Below are 13,263 nucleotides of genomic sequence, written 5' to 3' on the forward strand. Positions count from 1 at the left end.
GAGATGGCGATATCATTCCTCTCGATGAAAACAGAGTGTTCATCAGCGTTATCCCCAAACAACACAGATTCCACTGATGTTCTCAATTACCACCCAATTTCATTGATTAACTGTGATTTAAAAACTGTAACCAAATATTTGACTGTGGAATATTTAGTAGCAAGGAAATATCATGGATAGACTTATTGCAACCTATCACGGTACCACGCTTGAATTCACTGAGCTCCTGAGAGCGACCCATTATTTCACAAATGTTGGTAGAAGCAGTCTGCATGCCTATGTGCTTGATTTTATACACCAGTGGCCATGGAGGTGATTGGAACACCTGAATCCAATGATTTGGGGGGGTGTCCCAATACGTTTGGTAATATACAGTTGCAAGAAAAAGTATGTGAACCCCTTGGGATTACGTGGAGTTTTGCATGAATTGGGCATAAAATGTGCTCTGAACGTCATCTAAGTCACAACAATAGAAGAACAGTCTGCTGAACATAATACTACACAAACATTAGATGTTGCCATGGTTTAATTGCACATAACATGTAAACATTCACAGTGCAGGGAGGAAAAAGTATGTGAGGCCCTAGATTAATGACTTCTCCCAGAGCTAGCTGGAGCCAGGAGTGAGCCAACCTTGACTCCAATCAGTGTGATGATATTGGATGTGTTGCTGACAGTTGTCCTGTCCTTAAAAAACACACACCTGTTTTGAGTTTACTGGTTTCAAGAAGCACTGTCTGATGTGAACCATGCCTCGCAGAAAAGAGCTCTCAGAAGACCTACGATCAAGAATTGTTGACTTGCATGAAGCTGGAAAGGGTTACAAAAGTATCTCCAAAAGCCTTGATGTTCATGTGTCCACGGTAAGACAGACTGTCTACAAATGGAGAAAGTTTAGCACTGTTGCTACTCTCCCTAGGCGTGGTCGTCCTGTAAAAATGACTGCAAGAGCACAGCGCAGAATGCTGCATGAGGTAAAGAAGAATCCCAGAGTGTCAGCTAAAGACTTACAGAAATCTCTGGCACATGCTAACATTTTTGTTGACACATCTAAAATAAGGAAAACATTAAACAAGAATGGAGTACATGAGAGGACACCACGGAGGAAGCCATTGCTGTCCAAAAAGAATATTGCAGCACGTTTGAAGTTTGCAAAAGAGCACCTGGATGTTCCACAGCACTACTGGCAAAATATACTGTGGACAGATGAAACCAAGATTGAGATGTTTGGGAAGAACACACAACACTATGTGTGGAGAAAAAAAGGCACAGCACACCAACATAAAAACCTCACCCCCACTGTAAAACATGGCGGAGGGAGCATCATGGTTTGGGGCTGCTTTGCTGCCTCAGGGCCTGGACGGATTGTTGTCATTGATGGGAAAATGAATTCCAGAGTTTATCAAGACATTTTGCAGGAAAACGTACGACCATCTGTCCGCCAACTGAAGCTCCGCAGAGGATGGGTGATGCAACAGGACAATGACCCAAAGCATACAAGTAATTCAACAAAACAATGGCTGCAACAGCACAGAATACGCCTTCTGGAGTGGCCCAGTCAGAGTCCTGACCTCAATCCGATTGAAATGCTGTGGCATGACCTTAAGAGAGCGATTCACACCAGACATCCCAAGAATATTGCTACACTGAAACAGTTTTGTGAAGAGGAGTGGTCCAAAATTACTCCAGATCATTGTGCAGGTCTGATCTGCAACTACAGGAAACGTTTGATTGAGGTTATTGCTGCCAAAGGAGGGTCAACCAGTTATTAAGTCCAAAGGTTCACATACTTTTTCCTCCCTGCACTGTGAATGTTTACATGTTATGTGCAATTAAACCATGGCAACATCTAATGTTTGTGTAGTATTATGTTCAGCAGACTGTGTTCTTCTATTGTTGTGACTTAGATGACGTTCAAGCACATTTTATGCCCAATTCATGCAAAACTCCACGTAATCCCAAGGGGTTCACATACTTTTTCTTGCAACTGTAGTATATCTTATGCATAAGGAGAATATTCTTTGTTACTGAATAATTACTTTTTTGTCTTGCTCATTTACTATTAAAAATTATCTGTTTAATGCAGATATTTTCTTCTGATTCCTCACTATAAATACTTTGGTAGAGCTAGCTAAAAACACAAAATTCCAAGGGCAGTCATATACAAGTACTGTAGTTCTTGTGTATGACCAGCTTGAATGTATTCTATTATTCTCAGCAATTGTGCTTTTGGTCTGAATGTGTTTTTCCTCATGTTCTCCACAGCATAACCGCATCACTCGCATGTACCAAGCTTCAGAAGTATACATAATGCAGATTGTTGAGTCTGGATCCTATGTTGGCATTGTTATATTCTCCAGTGATGCAGCTGTGAAATCTGAACTGGTAAAGATAGTTGACACATTTCAACGGGAAAAACTGAAACATTTTCTACCACAGAAGGCTATTGGTGGCACAAACATTTGTGCTGGAGTACGTAAGGGATTTGAGGTGAGCTGGTTACATGCAAAATCATTCATAATAATTTTAAATATGTGTACTGTTATCAGACCTTCTATGCCCATCTTGCACTTGGCTTCCAAGCATTGGCTGCTTGGAAGCCAAGTGCCCTGTGTCTTCTCCTTCAGGCATGTTGCTCCTCCATAGGTACTGTGGGAACTCGCTTCTAAATGGTAGCGCTTCTTCAAAGCACACAGCAACTCGCTTCTTTTTAAGGGCCTTTTGGCCCAATTTTATTTAAAGGAAAAAGTTCCAGAAACACAAAATTGCTTCCCACATAGCGGTATCCACCATCAAACCAATTCAGCCTTCTGGCTCTTTCAGCTACACAGCTTTATATCTGTCTCCTACAAATTGCTTCCACAAGGTTGTTTTTGCACACAGCAAACTTCTAGCACACAGCTAGTCTGGCTTCCACCTCTCCTTGGTGAAGCCCACCTGACTCCACAGCAGAGACCTCCTGTCTGCTGGGGTGGAGCCCTCCTGACTCCTGTCTGCCGGGGTGGAGCCCAGAATCATGGCCTGGCCTCCACAAAAAGGCCTGCACACACCTGTGCAATCAGCGTGCTGGCTGCTCCCAAAATATGGGCCCAGGATTGGAGATTTCATCCCTCCCAAATCTCTTAGAAATCTCCAGGCTACAGGTCCCAAAACAGGCTTTACAAACCAAAGAGGAAACTGATAAACCAGTTTCCTCTGCATTATGAGTTCTGCCTGGAGCCCCTCAACCTGTATGGTTGAGAATCCTGGGTCTCCATCGTGATTTCCACCGTGGCAGGATACCGTACTGCCACAGTACACAAACGTGAAACCACTGATTGTAGAATACAGTAGGTACTGTATTGTATGTCTTCCACAAACTGCACTGAAAAGCATTAAGGAGAGAGGCTAATGCAAACCACTTAAAATTAGGTTACTTAACCTAACTTACTTAAACTTAAAATACTGCAAAGACTAAATCAGAATAAAAATTCCCAACTTGGGGAGGCGCTGTGATCATACACCATCAAACATACATATACATTTTCCAGCATGCAATAAACTAATTATACATCTCATGTACCTCAGTATTGACTTTTTTCTTTTTATAACACTATATCCAACTAGCAAATCTTCCAAATCCTTGCATGAATTTCATCAAAGCTCACTGGATCCATATGCCTCTCAGATCATTGATCAACATACGGTATAGTGCTTTTTTTAGTCGTAAAATCATACACCACTCTTCTTAAACACCAAGCTTCCAGTTCTTCTCCCTCTTACACAGATCCAAAGCCATTTAATATAGAGAACTGTACAGGTACTTTATTAAAATAGGCTAAAAATACTCACAAGTAACATAAAATATCCAGCTCATAAAATACTCCCAGTTAAAATAAATACTTTGCCACCGCAGCTGCCTAGTACAGCGTACAGGCCAAGTAGATGGCGTCTCACCCAGTCCTCTATCGGGTCACTTCCAGATCAGTGCCTGATGTCACTTCTGATTGCCATGTAGCCATGCCTCTACACATTTCATCCTTCCGACTCTGTCACAGGTTGACACGGTGATTTGGAAAATTCACTAGTTGGATGTTATAAGAAGAAAAAAGTGAATATTGAGGACTCTAACAGTTTTATGTACTAAAACTGCAGATTGCAAAATTTGGTGCAGCTGTGCATGGGAGCCAATCAGCTTTTAACTTCAGCTTGTTCAAATAAGCTTTGACAATAAAATCTGGAAGCTGATTGGTTTCCAAGCAGAGCTGCCCCAGATTTTGCACTATTTGCACAACCCCCAAGGATATTTGTTGTGGACAATCCTTCACCTTTTTGCATGTGTGATTACATGATGAATGATTAAGTACCAGTAAGTAAAACACTAAAGCAATGTTTCTCAACTGTTTTTCAGTCAAGGCACCCTTTAAAATTATGGACAGTCCTGAGGCACCCTTTAACATTATGGACAGTCTTGAGGCACCCCATTCTAAAATGGGGTGCCTCAAGACTGTCCATAATTTTAAAAGAGCACCCCATTCTAAAATGTGAAAAACTATTCTAATAGTTTCATATAATGTAGCAACATCCACACATGTAGGACACCCTGTTGGTTAGAGGTGGTTTATTCTTCCAAAGCAAATACACTTTTGCACACTGGTACTGGCTAGTATTCCATTGTTTCTCTTCTCCCTCAGTTTTTCTCCATCACTGAGCTAACGTGACCCCAACACTGATGCAGAGGGATGGGAAGGGCAAACTAGGATCCTGTGCAGGCAGCTGAAATCCTCATCAGCTGATGATGTCATTGGTTGTCAGGATGCCTGCGGCTAGAAGGTCATAATGGTGCACAATGAAAACTTGTGGCTTTGTGTAACTAAAAGGCAGACTTGTTCCACCCGGTAGCTTGTATACAAGTTTTGGCCAACTTTTAGATATTTTACGAAGGCACCCCTGAAGAAACTTCAAGGCACCCCAGGGTGCCTGGGCACCCTGGTTGAGAAGGGCTGCACTAAAAAACAGATTAGCTACAAATGAGCATTCCATTAGCTCAGTGGTCGGCAAGCCGTGGCTCGCGAGTCACATGCGGCTCTTTACACACTCTAATGCGGCTCTTCTGTGTGCCGGGCGCCCGCTCCCCTCCCTCCTCTCGGGCGGCCTCCCCAAAAGTCAGGACTCTGCAGCTAGCCCAGCAATGGGCAAACTACGGCCCGGCGGACCTTTTAATCCGGCCCGCGGAGCGTGGCAAACATTGGCTGTCAGGATGTAGGCGGGGCAGCGTGACGAACTCCTCTCCTCTCACAGTCCGCCCTGAAGACCGGAACGGCGCGGGAACACGGCGAGAGGAACGCGCGGAGCAAAGGTAAGTGAATTGACACAATATGGGGAATGAATTACTATAGGGGGGATGAATTACTATATGGGGGATGAATTACTATATGGGGGATTAATTACTATGGGGGATGAATTACTATATGGGGGATGAATTACTATATGGGGGATTAATTACTATGGGGGATGAATTACTATATGGGGGATGAATTACTATATGGGGGATGAATTACTATATGGGGGATGAATTACTATGGGGGATGAATTACTATGGGGGATGAATTACTATATGGGGGATGAATTACTATGGGGGATGAATTACTATATGGGGGATGAATTACTATGGGGGATGAATTACTATATGGGGGATGAATTACTATTGGGGATGAATTACTATATGGGGGATGTATTTTCAGTTTTAAAAATGTGGCTCTCAAAATAAATTTCAATCGTGGTTTTGGCGAGATTTGGCTCAGTTGAAAAAAAAGGTTGCCCACCACTGCATTAGCTGAATGGGCACTCTCCAGGAGAACTGCTGGAACAATTTTTATGGCAATTACTGTCCACAATTTTTCAAGCTTATGCAAGATCCAGTTTAGGTGACAAATACAAAGGGTGAGATTTGTATCCCACGCCCCTAAAATATCTGTGGGCAATACATTTGATCTTTGATGTACTGATTGTTCAAAAGGTAATCTTATGTCATCACTACATGGTATTTGGATCATCTTCCACATTTCTAAAATTTATCCCAGTTCATGATCAAGAACTACGCCTTGGGTTTTGTGTATTCATCTCTCATATGGCTGTCCAGAGATAACTGTATAAGAGTTATGTAAGCTACACAGAACCAGGATTATCTGGATCACATGATGTTATTCCAAATGCAATTACAGTACATGTATGAAAGATGTAATCATATTACATTACTGTGTATACCACATGCTAAAACTGACATATAAAGTGGTTCACTGACATTCTTCATTGGTTCACTGCCAGCTGCTTTACTAGCTGGATTACTAAATGAAAATAGAAAATGAATGCAGCTATCACATGCAAGAAATAGTATGCTGTGATATAACAAATATTTGCTTTTGGGTTTATTGCCACTTTAAAGAGGAATCCTGTGCAAAAAATAAACGTGTGTGTTGCATGTTTTACTTATTGCTTTTAGGGAATCAAGTTGATTTCTAAATTCTTTTTCACACAGGTTTTAAACTCAGAGTATCGACTTACATAAAGTACAATTAAATATACACAAAATTTCCAATGGGTCCTGGGACTTTAAATGAAGCAATACACTTTTTTACTCATAGTAATCGATGTAAATAACCACTATAAAAAGCTGATTAAAAATGTTCATGAGCTGATTTATGTAAGATAAATATAATAACAATATAAATTTGTTAAAAATCATACTTTAGTTTTACATATGTATTTCAAGCATCTGATACACGATAGTATAACACATAATATCCAAAAGACTCATTGCATGCAAAGACTCGATGCATTTCGTGACTCTTAGTCCACTTAGTCCTCAGGAGTAGGTGCATGATACATATCTATATAAATAAATAAATATAATAATATTGAATAATTCAATACATAGCTCCCCAAATATGGTAGATAGCCCTAATTACTTACAAATCAGCTCCAGGTAAAATCTAGCGGTACTAAAGGTTGAAGATCCTAGAGGACATCTGCCCCGGAAGCAGTGGCAGTCTAACCCACAGGGACCAAAATATGTCTAGACATAAAATTGCACTTTTCAAAGATTAAAAGAGTTTTTCTTTTAAATACACTCAGATTAAATTCTTATCTTAAATTTTAAAATTTTCAAACCACTTGTCCGATGTAGGTTAACAAGAAGAATGATGGAAGCACACATGGAACTGAAATTGTCCTATTAACAGATGGTGAGGATACAGATATCCATAGATGTTTCAATGAAGTGGGAGCCAGTGGAGCAATCATTCATACTGTTGCTCTAGGAGTCAGTGCAGACAAAGGACTGGAACAATTATCCAGCATGACAGGTGGGTATTATACAGTAGATCTATGTAAGGCAGAAGTACATAACCCATGGGCTGGACTATAGCTACAAACCTGGAGTTCACCATATGGTGTGTGGTCCCTTTAAGGCCAGTTCACACCATAGAAACACAGATGCGCTCTGGATGCATTTCTGCATGTGCGTTTTTGATGAGTTGTGGTGCATTTTTTCTCCTCTTTTTTCTTCTCTTTAAATAAGGATGTGTTTTGTGTTTTTGGTGCGTTTTGTTTAATACATTTTACCACATTTCAGTACAGTTCAGTGTAGAAAAAAAATGCAACATGTTTTACTTGGAACACACTGGAACTGACCGTACTGGTGTGAACTATGCCATTGGGAACGATATAACCTACTATACAACCAAACTGATACGAGGCATGGAGGAGCTCAGCTATGAGGAAAGATTAGAGGAACTGAATTTATTCTCTCTTGAGAAAAGGAGATTAAGGGGGGATATTATCAACATGTATAAATACATCAGTGGTTCATATAGTGAACTCAGTGTAGAGCTATTTACTCTGAGGTCATCACAGAGGACAAGGGGGCACTCTTTACGTCTGGTGGAAAAGAAATTTAATCTCCAAACACAGAAAGGTTTCTTCACAGTGAGAGCTATGAAAATGTGGAATAGACTCCCTCAAGAGTTGCCAGCTCAGTGGATTGCTTTAAAAAAGGCCTGGATTCTTTTTTGATACACAGAATATAACTGGTTACTAACATTTATAGGCAAAGTTGATCCAGGGAATATCCGATTGCCTCATGGGGGATCAGGAAGGAATTTTTTCCCTGGCAGGAACAAATTGGATCATGCTTTGCTGGGGTTTTTTTTGCCTTCCTCTGGATCAACTGTGGGTATAGGACTATAACTTTTTTTTTTATTTTTTACGGTTGAACTGGATGGACTTTTGTCTTTTTTCAGCCAGACTAACTATGTAACATGCATATTTTATGCAGAAAAAAAAATGCATTGGACTGCATGTGGTGTGAACCGGCCCTTAAGGGGGTGGTTTGAAGGTAATATTGAGTACTCAGGGGATCTCACCCCTGGACTGACTTTCAGTACTCTCCAGATTGCTAAGTTGCTATTTTGGAGGTTTGGTTTGGAAAATTTTGGAGGTTCAAAGAAACAGGATGCAGTCTGCAACTGGCGGTGAAAACAAGAGCTGGACACAACTAGCTTGGAATTATGGTTACTGAACTGTGAGAGCCTCCCCTTTGGGCCCCTTGACTCCAAAAGGATACCCTAGAACCCCAGTGTGGGACCGAGAGATTGGCAGTGAACCATTACCTTGTTTTGCCTTTGAACCAGAGCTGTGGTCTATTTTGTGTTCGTCTTCTGCTAAAGTAAGCTGTGTTTTTTTTCTGGACTTTTTAAAATACCAATAAAGATTGTCATTTTACAAGCAACTCACAATGATCCAGGGCTCTTAGATGACACCCCCTCATCCCCCAACATTTCATGCTTGGCTCTTGATACTTAAGGTTGCATTCACATTTGAGCGTAGCGAATTTAAATGGTTTTTGCACGTTTTCGCATACTTTTTTGCTTAGTTTTTCTGTGATTTGGCACGTTTTCATACAGTGTTTTTTAGGCGTTTTTGAGCTTTGGCGTTTTTGTATTAGCCAATAGAGAAAAATATCATCTGTTGAATGATTTGTTGCTAGGTTTTTCAGCTTTTTTGGCGTTTTCATCATCTTTTATTTCTTTTTTATTATTATTTATTTAGTTAGAGTAAGTTAAGGTTAGGTTAAGGTTAGAATTAGTGGTTTGGGTTAACCACTTGCACTCCTGAGGTTTTACCCCCCTTAATGACCAGGCCTCTTTTTGCTACTCGGCGCTGTACTAATACAACTGATAATTGCGCAGTCATGTAATGCTGCACCCAAACGAAATTTACGTCCTTTTTTTCACACAAATAGAGCTTTCTTTTGGTGGTATTTGATCACCTGTGCGCTTTTTATTTTTCACGATGTAAACAAAAAAAGACCGAAAATTTTGAAGAAAAACAATATTTTTTACTTTCAGCTATATTATAAGCTCAAAGTTAGTTATAAAATTTGGCCAAAATGTATTCTGCTACATGTTTTTGGTAAAACAAAATCCCAGTAAGTGTATATTGATTGCTTTGTGTGAAAGTTATAGTGTCTACAAACTATGGTATAGATACTGCAATTTACGCCATTTTTTTGCTATACAGCGCTGCGCTAGTTTAAAATTAACATTTATGTCCTTTTTTTCACACAAATAGAGCTTTCTTTTGGTGGTATTTGATCACCTGTGAACTTTTTATTTTTGGTGCTATAAACAAAAAATTTTTGAAGAAAAAATAAAAAAAACCCCAATATTTTCTCTTATTTCGGTTATAAAAAATATCCAAAAAAACCTAAAATTTTGTCATAAATTTAGGCCAAAATGTATTCTGCTACATGTTTTTGGTTAAAAAAATCCCAGGAAGTGTATATTGATTGCTTTGTGTGAAAGTTATAGCGTCTACAAACTTTGGTATAGATAATGGAATTTACAGAGCTTTTACTTTCTGACTGCTCATCACATTTCTTGAGGTGCTAAAATACCAGGATAGTACAAACACCCTCAAATGACCCCTTTTATGAAAGCAGACACCCTAAGCTATCTGCTGAGAGGCATATTGAGTCCATGTAAGATTTATTTTTTTTCCAAAAGTTTCTGGAAAATGACAAAAACATTTTTTTTTTTTTACACAAAGTTGTCATTTAAATGATTTATTTCTCGCACAAGCCATGGGTATATGTGGAATTACACCCCAAAATACATTCTGCTACTTCTATCGAGTATGGGGATACCACATATGTGAGACTTTTTGGGAGCCTAGCCACATACAGGAGCCTGAAATCCAATGACCACTTTGAAAGCCTGAAGGTGCGTAACTTCCTCATTTCACTTCCTCAATACCTATCACAGTTTCGAAGGCCCTGGCATGCCAGGATAGCACCAACCCCCCCCCCCCCAAATGACCCCTGGAAAGTAGACACCCCAAGAAATTTAAAAAGGGGCATGGTGAGTATTTTGCAGATCTCATTTTTTCTCACAAGGTTTTGAAATATAAAAAATATTTTCCAAAAACTTGTGGCAACAAATTGAGATCTGCAAAATACTTACCATGCTTCTTATCAAATTCCTTGGGGTGTCTACTTTCCAAAAAGGGGTCATTTGGGGGGGGGGTTAGGTGCTATCCTGGATTTTCAGGGCCTCTGAAACTGCGATAGGTAGTCTGGGAGTGTAATGAGAAAATAGAGTCCTTTTAAAAGCCTGAAGGTGCTTATTGGATTTTGGGGTCCTGTACTTGGCTAGACTGCCAAAACATCTCTCACATGTGGTACCCCCATACTTGGGAGAAATAGCAGAATGTATTTTGGGGAGTAATTCAACATAAACCCATGGTATGTGTGAGCAGTAAATCATTTAAGTGACAATTTTGTGTAAAAAAAAAAACAAATTTTTGTCATTTTCCAAAAACTTGTGCATAAAAAAATAAATTCTTCTATTGATTCAACATGCCTCTCAGCAAATAGTTTGGGGTGTCTACTTTCCAAAAAGGGGTCGTTTTGGGGGGTGGGGGCGTTTTATGCCCAGCATTAGAGGTTTATGCCACACATCACTCTAACCACCTGAAGATCGAGCCTTTTCTACTTCTTCTTTTTTTTACTTTTAATGCACAAAAACACAATATATTGGCCAATTATTGGTAAGGTATAAAAGATGATGGTATGCCGAGTAAATAGATACCAAACATAACATGCTTTAAAACTGCGCATGCCCCGTGCAATGGCGACAAACTGCAAACATTTTTAATATCCATAGGCAGCGCTTTAAAAGCCTTTAAAAGCCACCATTTTAGATTTACAGAGGAGGTCTAGTGTTAGAATTACTGCCCTTGATCTGACGTTCATGGCAATACCTCACATGCATGGTGCAACCGCTGTTTACATAACGGCACAGGGTCAAGGCTTGTGCACACGGGTGTGCGCGCATGGGAGGGGCAATTTTTTTATTTTTTTTTAGTTATTTTTATTTTTTTTTAATTATTTTTACATTGTACCTTTCATTTTTTTTTTTTTTATCACTCTTAATGCTATAACAGGGAATGCAAATAACCCCTATAACTTCAATGGGCATTGTCATATATTCTTTTTTGAGAAATCTGGGGTCTATCAGACTCTAGATATCTCCTCTGCCCTTACATTATCTAATCAAACCAAAATCGGTGTGATCAGATGCTTTCCCAATTTACAAATGGCGCGGTTTATATCCTGCGAAACTGAAGTGATGAAATGCTTGTAGCTTCCAAATTCTTAGACTATAGAGATGATTGGCACCACTCTGGTCTCCAATCAGCTCTATGGTCAGCTGGCAGAAACACCGGCTGCAGAGTGTATTGTCGTTGAAATGCATAAAACACATTATACTCTGATATCTATGCCTGGCCATGGCAGCAGAGAACACGGGCATATGATGAATCGGGTCTGCGGACCAATACAACCGCAATTCATTTCTTTTAGTAATGCCCATGTTGAGGGTTAGGCCCCAAAAAAATGTAAATTCGGAAACCATAATGAGTTTCCATGCGACTGGTCTGGCAAGGTTTGAATTTGGGTTAGCGGCAATCAATTGTTGTGCATATAAATTGCTTTGATCCACAATCAACGCATACAGATATTCTCTGAAAAACAGCTCCAAAAATCAAGGAGGTATGTGAAAGACCAAGATGTACTAGACCGCTGGTACTCGCCAGTTCACCAAAAGGTAGAGCGGCACTAGTACTGGCACTCTGCTGCATATGAGAGTCATCAAAATTTACCGGCAAGTGCTAACAGAGATCAGGCCTGATTCTGACAACACTGCGGTTTTGTGTGTAATGTATCAAGTGACAGTGACCTACTGACACTGCACTTGCTGGGGGAGAAGGGTGGGTAGGCATAGGGGCTAAGCGCAGGTGCTGGCAGGTGCCGTGGCTGATCCCGCTAACGCTGCATTTTTGGGGATGCTATACTAATGTGAACGCTGGTATAGTGCTGATCTGATCAAAGATATTGATCCGTTCAGACATTATACTAGCAATACATATGAAATAGGTAGTGAGCGCTCTAATAGATGTCAGCAGCTAGAACACATTAGGCAACCATAATGCCTTAAATATAAACAATCAAACTTAAATAATGAAGTGCAGCGCTAAGAAGGATGAAAAGTCAATAAAGTGATAATCTGGTATCACAATGGTGAACTGTAGAGATACGGCTTCCACTTTGTCAGAGTAACAGAAATGCGCACTCACCGGAAACGCATGGGTTATGCGCATGTGTGATGCATAATCACACATGCGCATAACCCATGCGTTTCCGGTGAGTGCGCATTTCTGTTACTCTGACAAAGTGGAAGCCGCGGGAATCCGTATCTCTACAGTTCACCATTGTGATACCAGATTATCACTTTATTGACTTTTCATCCTTCTTAGCGCTGCACTTCATTATTTAAGTTTGATTATACTAGCAATGGAGGTTTATTGTGTATGAGCGTGTTCCTGGCAATCAAGGGGTTAAAAATGATGACTGGTGTACTGACGGGCAATCTGATGCTATCTGGTAGGGGTGTGAAAACCACGGGAGCGCAAATCACACATATATATATATATGTGATTTTGCGCACCCATGCTGCCCTGTAGCAGTATTTCTGCTATAGGGCAGTCAGAAAGCGGTTACAGAAGCGGTTTGTGATACGCTGCTGCGTTACTTTACCTGACAAATGCGCGGTCATGCAACACTGCACCCAAATTAAATTTACGTCCTTTTTTTCCCACGAATTGAGCTTCTTTTGGTGGTATTTGATCGCCTGTGTGTTTTTTATTTTTTGCGCTATAAAAAAAAAG

At 40.2% G+C, this 13,263-nt stretch overlaps 1 protein-coding gene across 1 annotated transcript in view; it reads left to right on the forward strand.

Moving 5' to 3' along the window:
- The window catches only part of LOC149469608 (calcium-activated chloride channel regulator 1-like), a 90,942-nt gene that overhangs the window by 44,489 nt on the left and 33,190 nt on the right, over positions 1-13,263 (forward strand). Inside the window, exons 8-9 of the mRNA XM_089668896.1 lie at positions 2,266-2,490; positions 7,166-7,343. Of these exons, the coding sequence (XP_089525022.1) occupies positions 2,266-2,490; positions 7,166-7,343 (403 nt within the window). The remainder of the gene's footprint in view (positions 1-2,265; positions 2,491-7,165; positions 7,344-13,263) is intronic.

This window comes from Staurois parvus, unplaced genomic scaffold (genome assembly GCF_062004578.1).
Source record: "Staurois parvus isolate SC_StPar_1 unplaced genomic scaffold, SC_StPar_1.0 ptg000066l, whole genome shotgun sequence".
Lineage (NCBI taxonomy): Eukaryota > Metazoa > Chordata > Amphibia > Anura > Ranidae > Staurois > Staurois parvus.